The 18,338-nt window shown below is 37.6% G+C and overlaps 1 protein-coding gene across 1 annotated transcript in view; it reads left to right on the forward strand.

Annotated features, from left to right (window-relative positions):
- Nucleotides 1-18,338, forward strand: part of rab10 (RAB10, member RAS oncogene family) — a 39,203-nt gene that overhangs the window by 16,555 nt on the left and 4,310 nt on the right. Inside the window, exons 2-5 of the mRNA XM_088928104.1 lie at nucleotides 11,339-11,399; nucleotides 13,899-14,037; nucleotides 16,415-16,504; nucleotides 16,931-17,032. Of these exons, the coding sequence (XP_088784230.1) occupies nucleotides 11,339-11,399; nucleotides 13,899-14,037; nucleotides 16,415-16,504; nucleotides 16,931-17,032 (392 nt within the window). The remainder of the gene's footprint in view (nucleotides 1-11,338; nucleotides 11,400-13,898; nucleotides 14,038-16,414; nucleotides 16,505-16,930; nucleotides 17,033-18,338) is intronic.

The raw sequence follows: 18,338 nt of genomic DNA on the forward strand, positions 1-18,338 counted from the left end.
AGATTCTAACTGCAAGTACATGTTTTTTTTTTTTTACTTGGAAAAATGGATTAAAGGGGAACTGCAATGCTATTTTTATATTTCGGGATTAGAAAAAATCAGCATTGATGAGTGCATTGCTCAATATTGCTCTCAACTTTGAGACAGTTGTGCCGACCAATACTACTTGTTAACACTGCGTGCAAATCACGTTGGAGCATTTCTGCAGAATATCCAAAATATCTGCTGCGCAAAATGTACCTATTCTCTTATACATCACATGATTTTGTGCTTAATTTGACATTTTTCTGTAACATAGATGAATTTATTTTGTTACCCAGATAATAACCAGTCTGAGAAAATGGGAAACCGAGAAAATGTGAAAGACTGCCTAGACTTCATCTACTGATAATGAATGGTCATATTTTCTGGGTTTTGCTTCACTGGGATGATGTTGTCCCAGCCAAAACCCCTTAGCTCTTAAGTACACCAGCAGTGCATTACGGAGTTATTTGGACCGATTATTTTATAAAATTGGACAAAACTCAAGCATTCAGCGTCTTTATAAATGAACAGTTTACAGGTGATCTTTGAGACCTGCTGATTGTGGCTCTCCTGACCCTGTGTTTGCATCCTCTGTATAATCTGGACCATACAAGTATTTATCAGCCAGATTGTTTTGGATAAATTCATGCCGGATGCCATACCGCTCAGCGAGATATCTTTCCTCTTAAAGCACAGCTTGGTGTTTGATGCAGAACTGCATTCCTTGTAAAATGTTACCATTCACAGTTGTGCATGAAGGCCCAAGTCATGTGGCACAGTGACACATGGACTTCCACTGTCACACGTTGAACACCTGGTGAGGCTCTGTGAAAATGACTGCTGAAACACGTAAGAACTAAGAACTGTGTCTGACTGAAGCTGGACCATGTTCAGAATATCTGAAACTGGGGCTGATATTCTGCAACCATAGTTTGTATATTCTGGTCTGGTTCATGTACGAGAACTAATGTATCAGCTGGTTTAGCAGACATATATTAAACTGTTCTAGAAGTCCAGCATATGATCACACGGTACCAAAATATAACATAGAAGTATAACAAGGGTTTTTTACTGATGATAATGTGGCTGAGCTTAGGAAACTCTCTTGGACACTTTGCAAACTGTGTGATAGCTTTGCAAAGAATTAAGTTCAGAGTAAGTGTAAAATGAGTTGCTCACTGATCAAATAATACCATGCGCATATGATAAAATGGAGGAGGAAACATTAAAACTATTTTGCACTGCAGGTGTATTTTAATTGAATGCTTTATAGACATTTTATGTAAATGTGTAAAGTGCTTCTTGCTAGAAGATTTGATACATCTAGTTGGGGAGAAAAAAAAGACTCAAACCCAATAAGAGTCTAATTCAGGGTTTCTCAATCCTGGTGCTGGAGGATTGCACACCTGTTTGTATTTGTTCCAAACTACTTCTGTTTGAAAACTGTACCCTTTATTCCTTTGAACTGTTTGACTGTTTTCAGCTCATAAACATTATCTACTTAAATGGGATCTAGGCTTAATTGGTTTTGTGTGGTGACCCCAGGATGTACAGTAACTTTTAGCATACCGTATACCATAACTGTCATTATTTCATTAGTGTTTGAGGTTTCCTTTTCATAATTCATAGCTCTCATTTCATACACAGAACCATGAATTGAAAAGCACAATAAATTGTAAACAATGCATTTTTACATTTCTGCACAACATTCTCACTTTTAATAACGCTGGACTAGACATTTCTTTCGAAAGTGTCTTTTCCCCCAGTCAATTTTGGTGATTATGATAGACTTCTTGAGGTTTAACACAAATATAATTTCAGACTGTATTAAGTAGGATTATTGAGAAAAAAGAAATTTAACTTTCATACAATATCATGCGTTTAATCGCATAATGGTGCTGAGCCCTTGCACAAGTTCAACTGAGCTAAAAGTGTTTTGCCGAATACATTGCCGAATGTATTAGAACTAATTTTTGTCTTGTTTTAGTACATTGAACCTGCTAAAAATCCATAGAACAGAAATACTGCATTTTTATTGTACCTTGAACACCATGTTATCTTCAGCCCATCTATTAGTACAATACAGACTGATGATTCTTGATTCCTTTTCTTCATCAGAGAACTTTTTTTTGCTTTATTCTGCCTTCTTCAAAAAAGCCACTATCTCACTTGGGATGCTTTTAAACTGGCACACATGCTATCTTTAATGCAGGAATGTGTGGCAGGAATGTGCCGTACAGAGTCCGTTGGCAGAGGAAGTACAGGGTCTCCTGCAGAAAGTAAAGCAGGTACTTTCTTCAGGAACGAACAGTCCATATGAAGGACATCTTAAATGAAGGGGCTTTGTGCCTTTTGTGGGTTTTTTTGTGCAGTTAAAAAATGATTTCCTATATGAATAACTGATGTATGCTATATGTCTGAACATATTCAATAAACTGCTTTCTCTTATTGTACTATGTTATAAACTGTGGCTTTCCTCTTAGGAGGTGTAAATTGCAGTGAGAATCCCCTCTAAAAAACTTCTGGATGCCAGCAGTATTTCTGAATGAGCTGTTATTTTCAGACAGCTGAGAAGAATGGCACTCTTACGCACAAACTGAATTGTAGACTCAATTTTCTTCCATTGTCTGCAAAGAAGGTGGTTTACATTCGTTGAATTCACTTGCATTATCTCGTAGTAGAGAAAAGGCTGATAATGGTGTACAGTGCATCTGTGAATGCGCATCCAGATGCCAGTTACAGCCAACAGATATTTTTTGTTAACCTTTGATAATTCATTAAAAATATTTGACCTTATTTCACTTACTGTAAATAGGTTGTTTCTTAACATTACAGCTTTTCAGACCCAATCCAACTTAGTACCCCATATAAAGTTGCATGTGTATTTCTATATCTTCTGTTGTGGTAATTTTTTCCCCCCAATCAGCATTTTAAAACTGCTGCAATTGCATTGTTTCGGCATTTTGCCTTCTCAGCTCCTTTAAAAGTTCCTTCTTTTACAACTAAACAGTTGTGACTGACAGGAAAAATAAATGTCACACACGCATGTAGCAATCTGTAATATACTACATGTTGGTTTCAATTTAAAAAATTGTAAACCCAGATAAGGAAGCATTTTTGGAGGGGGTGTAGTGAAGCAAACATTTATGTAAAATAACCGGTCTTGTAAGAACTGGGTTGCAATACATTTTTTGTTTTCCTATGTTGATTTCATGTAGTTAGAATCCTAATTAGGGCGACATGGTAGTCCAGTGGTAAGCGCTCCTTCACAGCCCTGGGTTCAGTTCCTGTTTTGCTATGTGTGGAGTTTGCATGTTCTCCCCCATGTTCACATGCTCTAGTTTTCTCCCACAGTCCAAGGACGTACTGCCAGGTTATTTGGTTTCTGAGAAAACTGGTCTGGTGTGAGTGTGTACGTGTCTGTCTGCCATGTGATGGACAGGTGTCCTGTAAAAATGAAGCATAAACTACTGGACCCTGACGGTGTAGCTGGAAACTAGAATTCATACTTTTCCAGCTCAACTAAAATATGAAACCAAAACTGAAACGAGTGTATCGTGTAATGTGGTGTAGTTGGGGCACAACTCTCTGTACAGCACATTTGTACCCTTGCATTGAAGGCATCATAGGTGTTGATAATGAAGAGCCAGTGTCCAGAGAGCTAACAGTAAAATCTAGGAGTAAAAACCATCAACTGGCTTGTAATAGGCAGCAGAACCAAATGCTTAAGGCATAGCACATAACAGTCCTGTGGTAGAATAAAATTCAGAATTAGAATAGTAAATAGTAGAATAGTAAATAGTAGAAAAGCAAATTGTGTTTTTTTAACTTTAATTCTTGTAGTAATACTTAGTTTCTGCTTTTCCACACCACACACAGCTAGTTAAAATGTGCAACATTACAACTGTCTAGTAAAAGAGGTGTAATCCTGAACAATTTTGGGTCAATCTATTGCAGTTACAGTTGCAGTCTTCTGGAAATATCCATTCTCTGGTAACAGTGTGCACGTCACAAATAAAAGCTGTACAGCAGGATTCCCATGTTGACCTGAGATTCAATCGTAAGGGGAGCAGCGAAGAGTCCTCAAATTAAGGACTTCCTCCTGTGTGGGCTGAGCCTATGCTTGTTTCTCTAGGCTTCACGATGAACCCTACAGCTGTCACACTGACAGGAGACTGATGAATATTCAGACTGACATTCTTGACATGCCGGTAATTCACTCATCAGAAAAAGAAAATGGTAACTGAAAGAGCAGGAGAATTTGTGGACCGTAATAGTGTTTTTTTTTTTACTGTACCAATGTAGAAGCAGCCATAAAATAAAACCTGTGGTCCTATCACATTCAAATTGAAAAAAGTCACTCGTATTAAGAAGTTTTTAAATTGAGAAACTATTTTGTGAAATACGAATTGTGAATTTTCTATGCGATACAACCGCCATGTGTTATTATTAACATAAACCTAAATGGATCTTCACAAAGCCTGAAGAAATACTGTGGGTTTCTAACAGAAAGAAGCCTCATGGCTTTGTTTTCTGTTAGTGAGCACTGAGTCGGTGTACAGTTATCTTTTAACAGTTTAAACCTATTAGAATATCTTAATTTTATCTAACCTTATCATCCAAGTGCTTACATATAAACTAATTTTATTACAAAGGGGTGTTGTTTTGTGCTGCGTTAATGTCCAGTCATCTTAGGTTTCTATTTCTTATGTAGAATCAGCTAATATTAATTTTAGAAAAGCTGACACCTGAAGACAATATAGTAGTGATTTCATGCATTCTTTCTGTGTCTTTTTTTATATTAAACATCAAAAGAAAGCTTATCACTTAGTGCTGCAATAACTTCACAAAGTTCATTATGCATTATGTATAACATCTACCAACTGGGAGAGGATGTCCCATGCTTGTATAGAGGTGGTCTCAGGCTTGTCCCACAAATGTTCCGTGGGGCTGAAGTGTGTAGGACATCCATAGCAAAACTGTTATGTTCTCATCTTGCAATAAGTCTGTTATGCAGCATAATGACATGCGTTGTGATTTTGCAGTGGTGTTGTATGTGACTGAAAACTTCTGCCCAGATCATCACACTTGCACACTTGCTAACGCCCAGAAAGCATTGGGGTGGTCTATTGCTGATCTTGACATGATACTTTGTACAACTAAGACATTTAATGTTGCATCATTTTGATCATTAAATGAATATCCTTTTGTGTGCTATTTGTTTTATTGCGTTCTCTTTATCTATTTTTATGACTTGGATGAAGATCTGATTACATTTTAGGTCAAATTTATGCAGAAATTCAGAAAATTCTAAAGGGTTCACAAACTTTCTAGCGCCACTGTAAGTATTTAATCTGAAACCTGTCAGTAGATTTGTAAACCCCTCAGTTAAAATACTTTGCTTTCATACCCAGGAATAGTGACGAACTAGACATTTGTCAGATACTGGCTATTAGTCCCAGCACAAAACGGATCTACAATGCCAATGATACATGAAATGGATACAGTTTTTTTCATAAAAGTATTCAGTTATTCTATAACAATTTCTGAATATTGCATGACTTTCTTTAAAACTTGTTTCCCACTTTTTTTCAGATTGACAACTTTGTTTAAATATTTTTTCTGTAAAATGTAAACTGGGGATTAATTCAGATTTGACTTCTCTCTGTAATGTAGGGTTTGTGCAAATTAAGACCATATAGAGGTCCAGTATTGCTAGAGCATAAACAAACATTAGTCTTTAACAGTTTTTGATATTCATAGTTTTCTTTGTGAATACACCAAAGCATTTTCTGTGTTGATGTTAGAAAGTCACTTCTAAACATTTTGTGAGAATAAATTGTGTATAAAAAGAACATGGAGATAATCTGCTACAAATGTTTCAGAGAAATGCAGGAAAAGACAAATGTTTAGTAGCCCTACATTTGACCTGTGAGTCAATAGAGAAGGTGTTCATGGCGTTCAGGACCCTGGACAGCATTCAGTATTCATGCAGTGAATCCATACTGGCCATCTGTCTGCTCCATTGTCTTCAAGAGAATATCTTCAGAACAAAACTTTTACCTCAAGTCTTACACAGGAAGTATCCATCCTCAGTTTAACCAGCTTATTTATCTTCTGTTGCCATATAACTGTCAATTAAAAAATCTTGAACTGTCCATAATGTGAATGGCCAACAGCTATCTCAATGCAGTTGTGATACCCCTGAGTTTGTACCAGTGCCACAAAGACATTGCTCTTATAAGAGAGCCTTATTGGTTTCTTTTTTCTATCACTAGACTAAAGTGCATTATAATCAATGAATGATTGAGAAGTACCTGTCTGAGCTATTATCGCCCTACTCCCCACCTCGTAATTTTTGCTCTTCTAATTCTGGTCTCCTTACTGTCCCCCAAGCCCGTCTACATTGTATGGGTGACAGGGCCTTCTCCTGTTATGCCCCCAAGCTCTGGAACTCTCTGCCCAAGGATATCAGAGAGTCACCTTCTCTAAACTCCTTCAATTCCAGACTCAAAACCTTCTTCTTTAGAAGAGCCTTTACTTAACTGGTTTCATTCTTCACCCCTCTGCTTATCTTAGTACCACCATCCACAGTCTCCTCTGTGTATTGGTAATTGTGTTTTATCTTGTGTATTCTTTTTATTTATTGTTCTTGTCATTCTGTAAAGCGCTTTGAGAAGCCACCTTTAAAGGCTCTATATAAGATAAAGATAAAGGTTATTATTATCATAAGAATCATAAATGATCGATGATCAAGTCATGCAATGATCTGTTTTTCCAAAAAAACATGCATTCAGCTTTTTAAGCTCAGTATATTTCCAAGAATGATATGTATAAACTCTGTAAACGCATGTGCATTAACAAAAAAGAAAAAAACAGCTTTATCATTTAATGTTGCAAAGTGAGAATTTGAAAAACACTGCATTAGCCGTGTTCTGTTGCAGATTTGAGTAGGTTGCATTATGTAAGTAAGATATTATGGGAGTTTTTAGAACATCTAGGAGGAGAAAATACTTTACCAGCAGCAAAGCAAAATGTTCTGTCACCTGTTCTCCTTAATAAAAAGTGAGGTCTCTATTGGGAGTAAATTGCACTTGATCTGTTGTGTAGTGGGGCTTCCAGTGCAAAATGGCTTCCACACATCACTGCAGTGGTGGATGAAGTCATCCCCCCTCCTTTAAATACTTGAATTTGTGTAGTATCTGATAGCGAAGCACTCTTAATGAACATGTTTAGCCATGTGTCCCTGTTGATTTGCACTTGCCATCCAGTATTCCTTGTGACATTCTGTGGACAAGGTGTAATTGTCAGCCTTCTAAGATGTTACAGTGACTTTTAACATCGAACAAGCAAATTTAATGTCTTTACTTGTATGCCGTAATTTAAGTAGCTTTATTTGCACTCGTGTTGTATAAAAAAATCTTTCACTGACCCATAACGCTACTTCCACTTCCATTGCCGTGTTTTATTGGTTTGGCACCATTTTCGTCATTGTGTTGAAAATGTGAGTTTTTATAGCTTCCAGCCTCTGATTGCCACTGAAATTCTCTGTCCCAAGGTAGCCTGACACCAATGAAGACTGCAGTCTGGATAAAAAGGAAACATTTGAGGATTGAAAGGGTTAAGCTATGTTTAAAGCTCTGTGTTCCCGATGTGTAAAGCGAGTAGTGGTCAGTGAAGTGAACATTGAGAAATTGGCAGCAGGGGCTTAATTAAATTGAATTCTCCAGTGCCTGCTGTACAGTGAAAAGTACAAGAAGCAGGGCGTCATGGAATGAACCCTCAGGTACCTGGTAATTATCAAAGAGTCAAGGTGAAGACTATAAAAAAACAGGTGTAACTGGGTGAATACAAAAGCTCTAGTGTTGGCTGGGTGTTCTCCATGGTACAGAGTAAAAAGCAACTGAGAAGGAGGAACACCTTCTACTCTTCCCCCACATTTGTATGTTCTACCAGTGTTTGGTAGGTTAACTGGCTTCTAGGAAAATTAGCCCAGGTGTGATTTTGTGCATATTTGTGTCTGTGCGTGCCCTTGTGCCTGTTCCTAGATTAGGCTCTGGCTTCTCCATGACCTTGTATTGGATAAAGGGATTTGAAAATAGATGGATGTTTTTTTGTTTAGAATCCAAACATAGATTAGATCTTAAGATGTGTTAAATTACAAAGAAATCCGTTGCCAACAAGATTAATCAAATGGTTAGTGGTCAAAGGAAATTTATAAAGACAGTGACTGATGTGCATTGCACTGCCAGCTACCTAGAGCAATGACCAAGCAACATCGGCTGCAGCGTTCACAATTGACAATTGTTTTCTTAATGTTAAGCTGATTCAAGATGGTGAATTAAAGGGTAAGTAAAGCATAGAAGCAACATTCTTTTTTCTGTGGAGAATCGTTTAAAAGTTTGTGTTCATTCATCATTGCAGGAGTAAAGTGCAAGTTGGTACCGTGAGATTGTTTTTGTCTAGTATTAAAATGCAAGTCAACCCTGTTTTCCTGTAATGGGCTTTCAATACCTCGTTCAATATGATGAAAATATGGAAAATTGAATGAAGAATGTAACTAGAAACAAGATGTTCTTGCGGCTATGTTATATTACAGCTGCGTTAAAAACTTGGAATAAGGAATTGGCAGCGAACCTTTCATTATTTTAACATGCATGTTGGACCATTAGGGATTTAGTTCAGTTCTGTCACTCCTACATATTCTATTCCAAAACGGAATATTGCGGTGCTCCCGATTAATGTCACAGTACTGTTTACCGACTAACATATGTGCAAAACATATAAAAATGGTGCAAAATATGTGGCTACTTGTCCTTAATTACATATATAAAACATTTCTGATTGTTAATCCACTTGTATTTTCAGCTGTGTCAAACGTATGCACAGTGTTTTGGGATCTCTACCGACTCAGTGTGGCTGTTAATTCAAAGATTTTGCAGGTCTTTAACAATTTGTAAAAACTATTTGTACTTTTTGTAGAATCTCTGGTAAAGTGGCAAAGACATTTATCACCAAATAAAGTACTCCAGTTCGTTTCAGAGTCATAGTTAATACATAGTTAAAGTATTTTTTCAGATATTCAGGCAGCGCGACTATGTGCTGCTAGTACTGTAGTTCTTTGGGGAGTTTTATTGTTTGGTTGGAGTCGAATCTCAGCACTAGTGCCTATTGCACAGCTACCGTGAACTAGGCTACATTCAGCATTTCCACAGCGGCCTCGCCTGAAACAATTGGCTTTCACACAAGATGTTTTAAGGTCCACGTCAATGTCTTTGTCAGCACGAATTCTGTGCCTGGAATTAATCCAGGCACAGCAAGAGAGACCTTTCTTTTTTTTCCACGGCCCTCTTAAATACCTCATTCATAGAAACATTGTGGGGTTGAAATTCCGTAGTGTGCCCTCCTGGAGCCGATGCAGTTAAGCAAGTGTAACCTTTGCCCAGACCTCTCTAGAAGAGGCCAAGAGTCCCTGTGAATACAAATGTGTTTTAGTGGGTGAATGTGATGTCCTACTCTTTTGGGATGGTCAGAAGACGGTGACTGAACACCAGTAACAAGCCTTTAGCTCATTACATATGGTGTGGAGTGAATCCAAAGAAATGTATGTAAAAATGAAAAAAAAAAGTGAATTTCTAATCATTCTTAGGATTTTCTAATCATTTCTAATCATCATTTCTTATAATAAGATACTACAGTGAAAAAACAAGGAACAGTAGTAACTTTTTTAAAAAAGAGAATAAGAACTACATACGAACATCTATAGTGCCTTGCAAACATTCACCCTCCTGCCAAGTCTTATATTTTGTTGCAGTCTGTACTTGAACTCAACATTTTTAAGGCCTTTTCATCTGACTTGATATTTAGACTCTACGCAATCACAACTGAAAGCTAAAAAGTGCTGAGTAAAGACGTTAGTCAAAGGGAATTAAAGTATTCTCAATACCAGATGTTTTTAAACTCTTTGCTACATCAACCCTAAACCAGTTCAGTTCAGTATCACTATGAAAGGTCACAGAGTAAGTGTGATGGTTTCTCTGCGAACACAGTGTTTTAACCTGATTAGAGTAAATATGTTTTTGTTTCCTGCGTTAGTCATTAAACTACAGTTCACATGGTGATATGGCAAACCTCTCATAACAGCCAAGGAAGGTTTTGAAGCAAGTCACCGCTAAAGTGGTACAGAGGCACAGATGAGGAAAAGCTTGCAAGAAAGTTACAAAGTTACTGATCCTTCTGAATGAGCTGACTCATGAGCTGATTTGTCTCTTAATGCTACCTAGATCTGGACACCCTTCCAAACTGAGCAACCAGACAGACAGGAAACTGCTAAAGAATGCCCAGAACCCATTGGCTGTGTACAATTTTAAGTTCTAGCTCTGAGATGGGGCTTCGTAAATTAACAATATCCCAATCGCTACACAAAGCTAGTTTGTATGGGCAAGTGGCAAAGTAGAAGCCATGTCTGCGAATAAAGCATTAAAATTGTATAGCAGATGTGGTCAGACTAGGCAAAATTGACCTATTTGGTCTAAATGCTAAGCATTGCATTATGTCACATGGTGGTGGCAGCATCATAGCATGGGACTGCTTGTCATCAGCAGGGACCTGCAAGCTTGTCGGGAGTGAGGGGGAGATGGATGGTGCAAAGTACAGGCGAATCTTTGAGGAAAAACTTGCTCGAGTCAGGCAGCAACCAAAACTGGATTGAAAACTCCCATTTCAGCTGGACAAAGGCACAATTCACAAGGCCATACTGCAATGGTTTGACAAAGAGTGAATGTCCTTCAGTGACCCAGTCAAACTCCTGACTTGAATTTAATAGAAAATGAATGTTGAGACATTTACGATCCCGGACAAACCGCTGAGGAGGAATATCCAAAGCCTAAACCATCCCACTGTAGTAAATCATCAGGGACCTCTATAAAAAGACAAGTGTGCTTCCACCAAGTGCTGACATAGGGGGCTGAATACTTATGCAATAAGTAAACTTTACTTAGGATATTTTCTTTGCGTGTTTAGCTGACGTATAGTCTATTTCACTTCTAACCGTTCAGTTTGATCATTACAGTTTTTACGTTCATTTTGGGGGGGGGGATTCTAATTATTCTGAATGTGATTGTTGGGAGGTGAAAATGTTTGCAAGGCACTCTCTATTGATAGTTTTAATGTCGATCAATAGATGACTAAATAGCCTGTAGGAAAACTGTGGATATCTAGGAATTTTCAGGATTAATTTTTTCTGCCCATGTTGCCACCTTCATTTCTGCATACGTACCATACAACTGAAATTTATTTTTCCCCTTTTTTCTAGGAATTGATTTCAAGATCAAAACAGTTGAATTACAAGGGAAGAAGATAAAACTACAGATATGGTGAGTATGCATCCTGTTAACATGCTAGCCCTTATTATTAGAGACTGTATGTGTGGCCTGTCATTCAGCAATATGAAAACCCAAATCAAAGATCGGCAGGAGAGAAAGATCTCCTCTCGCTTGTCCTGCTGGAATTTTTCGGCGTGTGTGTCAGTGGAAAGACCTGGGGCGCAGAAGCATACCAACGGGCTTGATCCGCAGAATACTGATGAACCATGCAAATTACCTGTGAACGGGCTGCTTTGTGTTTTGGCAGAATGTGAAGCAGCTTAGAAAGCACCACAGTTAACGGCTGAAAAATGCTGTCATATTTAAAACCCATCTGCAGCGTTAATCACCCATTTCTCACTCCTTTTGTCTTTTTCTCTGATTGTGTTGAGGCCGTATTTAATGTCCTTATGCTGCTCTTTTGAATATTTTTCTTACATTGGTTTTATGGAGCATGAGAATCCAAGGAGAAGAGAAGATCTGTTCGATATAAAGGTTTGCTGGTTTAAGAGCAATGTCTTCAGAATAGCTTTTCTGCTCACTTATTGCTCAGTTGGTTTTAATTGTAAGATGGGGGGTAAGAGGAAATCTCAAGAAACAAATCTCAGGAATTTATTTAGATCTTCTGTCTGAATTCCTGTGGTTTGAACCGTGTGCTGTCAGTATCTATATTTATTTTGGGTTGGAGTGTTTCTTAAGGAACAGAACCATTGCATTGGCCTGCCTGGCACTCTGAGGAAAGTACAGGTAATGGGTAAAAAAAAAAAGGAAACACCATGGTAAATGAGGAACCCAAGCAGTATATTCAAAGCAAGGCCTGACACAGAGGCTGGCTAGTGTTAATTAAGCAAATAACACCCCAGTATGCTGTTTAGGCTATTCAAATGCAAATTAGCTGTCAAGTGTTGAACACGCACTAAGTTTCATCCTACTGAGGTCTGTACGAAAAATCTTTCCTCATGAGTAAGAGCAACACGGAGTCGGCTGCCCCTTATATAAGGGAATCATTTGGGTGTTAATAAGGGAGAGACCTTAGAAATTTTATTCACATAGGGTCAGATTGCAAAAATGACACAAGTTAAAGGTTGCTTGTAGAAGAATGACATCATGAAAGAATTAGTGAAAAGAACTCAAAACTGTAAGCCAGAAAAATGATTTCCTTATGCACACGTATGCAGGAGTTAATGTCAGAAGTGTGTTCATTTTGTTTTCTTTTCCCAGAAGCCCATCTGTGGAGTTGGGTTGCTGTTGCTATATTACCGATTGCTTCAGACATCTGCTTCATCAGGGGGCTTGAAGGGAGATCCTGTCTCTTGGGTTTAGCTAGTGTATAGTTAGGTTCTGCAGATGGCAGCAGATGACTTTCTTCAGCAGTCACTTAAAGAGACCTCATTACATAGTTTATCTAACTAAAACATTCACAGTCTGACCTCATCAGGTGAAGAGCCAAGAATTGTTAAAGTGTTAAACTAGATTGTAATTGGGAAACCTTCCAAAACTTCAGGGAAGCTTCCATGTTAATCTTTTGAATCGGTTTAGAAACATTTCTTTAACAGACTGTAGCTCAAATGTTTTTTTGTATCTGTTCATTTGAACTCCACAAGAAGATTTATACAGAGAAATAAATAACACAAAGGACTAGGACTGAGTGGGATCCTGTTTTTACTGGAATTTTCATACAGGGAGAGAATTTTGCTTGAAAGAAAATGGTGTCTAGGGGAGGACTGGTCTTTTGATTTTATCTTTTGGGTTCCAGCTGTAGCTGCTTCTTAATTTATAGTCAAGTCCATGACAGCATGTACATTTTTAAATTATTGCATAGCACTTGGCAGCGTTTTAATTTGCTGTCAAGTTGTCGGACACCTTTTACATCACCATTGATTTTGAAGCAGTGCATAGATAGAGATCGAATGTCACCTTGAAGATAAGTATCTGTTGTGTGTAAAGGAGTGAAGAATTGGGAATCCCTTTACGGTTTTCCTTGGTCGAAAGCAGTTCTGTTTGCATTTTCAAAACCATTAAAGAAACTCTCCATAGTCTTTCAGGCGGTGCAAAACATTTAATTGTTTGATTGCTTTCGCAACCCGCAGATGTCTAGCGGTTTTGTAAGGCAGTGAATACAAATCGGCATTAAATAAAAAAATCAATTGACTCGTATAGCTAAATATAACACTTTCTCCATAAAGACACCTTTCTCAAAAGTAGTAATCTAAACCTAACATGTACAAGTATCAAATGTGAAATTGTTCACTCAAATCTTACCAAAGGGTTACAGAACACCCCACCAAGTAAACTACCGCTAGAACAAATGCAGTTTGGAACTGACTTGACACACTTGGTGGTTTGACAGAGCACTAAATTGGTTTGTTCTTTTGGGTTACCCAACATAGAATGGCTAAAGAAAAGGGACCTCAGGAGCTTTTAGGGATAAAGAGTTTTCTCCTGATGGGGGGAGATTTTGCAAGTTGCTGAATGTTAGAAGTGTACTTTTTCTCCCCTTCATTTCCACAGGGATACAGCGGGGCAGGAGCGATTTCACACAATCACCACTTCCTACTACAGAGGTGCCATGGGGATCATGTTAGTGTATGACATCACAAATGCCAAAAGCTTTGAAAACATCAGCAAGTGGCTGCGAAACATTGACGAGGTGAGACAGTTTGGAATTATGCCATCGTAGCACTAGATCCTCATTTCTAAATCTGCAGCATCGTGTGGTGGTGAAATTGATTCTCTTCTACTTGAACTCCATACTTTTAAACAAACAAATGGGTTTATGCAGATGCCGGTTGTAGGGAGAGATCCAAATTCTCAATTGTTATTGAGTTCATTTAAATGGGTTTCTGTTTTTTAAGTATCAGTGACTGTGATGTCTGTGACTGTGATCCTTTTAATTTGCTGTTAAGTAAGTCATATTTAGAATATATGTACTAAGAATACTGTAAGTAAAACAGCTATCCATCTACAGTACAGTGCCTTGCAAAAGTATTCAGCGCCATTCCAATGTGTCCGATGAGTATTGTAATTAAAACTTGAATGCTCAAACTGAACACTTTGTGGTGAAAATTAAAATTTTAGCAAGACATCCATAGAAAAAACAAACTAAACTGACTTCTTTAGCAGTCATGACCTAATGTCATTACTTTGGCTGTAATTACAGCTGAGTTTTTTTTTGGGAGAAGACTACCAACATTGTATTCTAAAAATCACACATTCTTCATTGCAAACTTAAATTAATGAATTTACAAGTCCTGTCACAGATTTACTATTGGATTCAGGTTAGGAGCTTGATCTGACGGGTAAAAAAATTCACTAATTTCTTGTTCTGCCACTCATGTATGGCTTTGACCTGGTGCTTCAGTCAGTATCCTGCTGACATTCCCAGGTTTAGGTCTTTAGAAGATTGAAGCCCGTACTTTGCTCCATCTATTTTCTCATCAAGCCTCACAAGCTTCCCAGTGCCTGACAATTAAAAGCAGAACTATGACTTCAGAACTCTCCCTCCCTCCTTCTTGGGTTTTTTCATAATATTTTATCAAAAATAGAAATTACTTTTATATGGGATTTTTTGTTGCTGATTTACACAAATTCCTCTACAAATACAGAAATAAAAGTTCTTTATTTTTTTTTAATGCAATTTAAAAGAAAACTCTGTAATGTCTTGATATGATAAGTATTCACCCTCTTTGAGTACCGGCGCTCAACTTGAATGGATTTGCATTACTGCACAGTAGTGTGAAACTGAAGACTAGTAATTCAAAAGTCATACACCCCCAATTATTCTCAAACAAATTAGCCTTTTTTATCCAGTTAACTTGCAACTTAACTAAGGGTTTCTCATTGTACAAGTACAGTCTGGATTTTAGCTTTAGAAGTGTTAAGCTTTATTTAGCAGGTGAAACTAAGCAACCCGACACCATAGCTCAATGCTCTGAGAGGTTTTTATTTTCCAGGTATTAAACAATATTTTTAGACTGGATGAGTAGTCTGAAGAAAGATGGGAAGTTAAATATTGTATTCTGTGTCAGCTCTCCAAACCAAGAACACCCAGTTTCTTTGCAGTGAACCTCAAATATAAATTAGCATAATTGGTGAAGCTTACTAGACTAAAACGGACCTTGTGCTTCTATTGCTAATTTAACTCTTTGTTGTATAACTAGTTTTCTTTAAAAGCTTGTAAAAACGCAAACCCATATATCCTGTATTCATCATGTCAGCTAGAATATAGTCTTCACTATAATTAGTGGACTAGAGGTGTTTTCAGACATAAGGTGTTTACGTTTTATTGGTCGTTTCCCCTTAAGTGATTATTACCATCTGATTACAGTCCTCTCTTTATTTCCAGCAGTATAAAAAATACAACCTATGAATAATTTACCGGTAAAATGTCACTGTAGTTTATCAATATTTTTTAAAGTTATATGCATTTGTCATAAGAATGAAATTCTCTTTTTGTCTATAGGTTACTTGTATATTGCTTTTTTCTTTAATTTTTTTGCCATCATTTTGGACTTATTGGTTAAGTTATTTCAAGCTGTCGGCCGTTATAAAAACTCTCAATTTTATAACCTCACTCTCAGAACTCTTAATTTGTCATAAACTAGAGTTGGAATAGATTGTTTCAGTGAAAATTAATTGCGGTTTCTGGACGTATTGTATGGTTTTGACCTTAATTTTATTCTAAAACAGTCGTGGACATGTTCACTGTCCCCACCACAACCCCTACAAGCTATTGTCGCCATCATCGTCCAAGACATCTGTAATGTCACAGCCAAGTCATATCAATGCTGTCTGTAGGTGTTACCTGTGTTTATTGCATTGATAAAGTGAGCAAACTAATGTATTTACTATGTAACCCTTCATGGAATCGAAATGGTTTCACTGATGGAAATGTCTTCCTTGCCTCTCAGTGTATCCATAGTAAAGGTGTGCTTCTCCTCATGGCTAAAGTTGTCTGTATAAATTCTAAAAAAAAAACATCAAGCAGTGATGTTCTTGCACTGATAAAATGCATATTTTCCTTCCAGCATGCAAACGAAGACGTAGAGAGAATGCTGCTAGGCAACAAGTGTGACATGGAGGACAAGCGAGTGGTACCAAAGGCAAAGGGAGAGCAGGTGAGAGGGGTTCTGTCTGTAATGTTCACATTGCGGACACTTGTCATTCTGACTAACATTGAGTATCATAAGGACTAAATAACTAGATACCTTTATCCTTTTAACCTTTTATCTAATTTAAATCAAGCTTAGTACCTTATTAAGCTTAATATCCAAGTGAGATTATACAGACTTTGTAAGTGTTGGGGTGCTTGCTTTACGTAGGTATAAGGCAAGTACAAAATCAGACCTATGGTCTTAGACGGAAAGCCATTTTTTAACTTCTTTCCAGGTATTTTCTGAGGGGTTTGATTGTGTTCTCTTCCTGAATATTGATAATGTCTTTAAGCTTTAAACGGTTTAAACCACCTTATATCTGAAAATCATCCTTTTTCCTGTTGACACCCACTTCAGAAGCATCCCAGTTAACTGAATTTCTCTTTACAGATTGCAAGAGAACATGGCATTAGGTTTTTTGAGACAAGTGCAAAAGCAAATATCAACATTGAGAAGGCATTCCTCACATTAGCAGAAGACATACTTCGAAAGGTATGGGTTTTCTTCCTGCGGCTTAACTGTGAGACCTGACTCACTACTTGAGCTATACAACGTTTTCTTGATTCATTTTAACTTGTATAAAATGTGAGTACTAAAGAATGTGCAAGTTACCATTTGTTGTTTGTGTTGCTTGTTTAAAATACTAACATTATGAAAATAACGCGTAGTTTCTGGGAGTTCGTACACTGCCAAGAAAAGTTGATGAATCCCAAAGAGAGATCTGCACAATTCTGTATGTAAAACGAATCTTTGTTTTAAATAGGGTTTACAGAAACAAAATTCCATGTCTTTTGCAATAAAATGACGTACTGAATGTATGTACATGGAAGCTTCCCTGAAGTTTTGGAAGGTTTGTGCATTTGCCTGTTATACTGGGCAAGTAAGATGTTTCTGGTTTTATAGACAAAATTTCCCTTGAGGAGGTTGTCCATTAAATCCAAAGTCATTCTGTAATTAAAATCAGGTGTTTAAATGAGAAAATCTTGGGGACTGAGTATGGAAGGCCCCACCCTATGAAATCAGAAAAGAAGTCATACCACGATCTAAGGAAGGTTCACAGTTATTGATGGTCCTCAGTCCAGAAAGGATTAGAAGAAGGATTTGGACCTCTACTAAACCACTGTCAAACTGTCTACAAATGGAGAAATTTCAAGACCACACTTGCTCTTTCCAAGAGCAGTCACCCTACCAAAATGTCTCCAAGAACAAGCCAGAAAATCAAGGAAGTTACAAAGAACTTTAGAATAACACCCAAGGAACTGCAGGCCACTCCTCTCCTTGTCTAATGCGATAGTTCATGACTCAGCTGTCAGAAAACGACAGAACAAGAATGGTGTTTATGGAGAGGCTAGAAAGGAGACACCCGCTGCTCTCCAAAAATAAGACGGGTGCCTGTCTGAAGTTTGGCATCCGGATCAAAGTTCCCTGGGCAGACAAGTTAAAAGCATAAATGAGAAACATCGTTTGGAGAAAATCAAACACTGCTTTTGAACAAAACCTCCTTATCCCAGCTGTCAAGCAGGGAGTGGGAGTGTGGTGGATTAAGGCTGATTTGATGTCCCAGGACCAGAACAGCTTTACATCCTTAACACAGCCATGAATTCTGCATACTATCATAAGATTATAGTTGAGAATGGTAGACCAGCTTGTGAAAAGACAGATCCTAAATATTAATAATAGTAATAAAATAATTAATAACTTACACTTATATAGCGCTTTTCTGGACGCTCCACTTAAAGCACTTTACAGGTAATGGGGACTCTCCTCCACCACCACAAATGTGTAGCCCCCATCTGGA

The sequence above is a fragment of the Atractosteus spatula genome, chromosome 2, assembly GCF_055471065.1.
Source record: "Atractosteus spatula isolate fAtrSpa1 chromosome 2, fAtrSpa1.hap1, whole genome shotgun sequence".
Lineage (NCBI taxonomy): Eukaryota > Metazoa > Chordata > Actinopteri > Semionotiformes > Lepisosteidae > Atractosteus > Atractosteus spatula.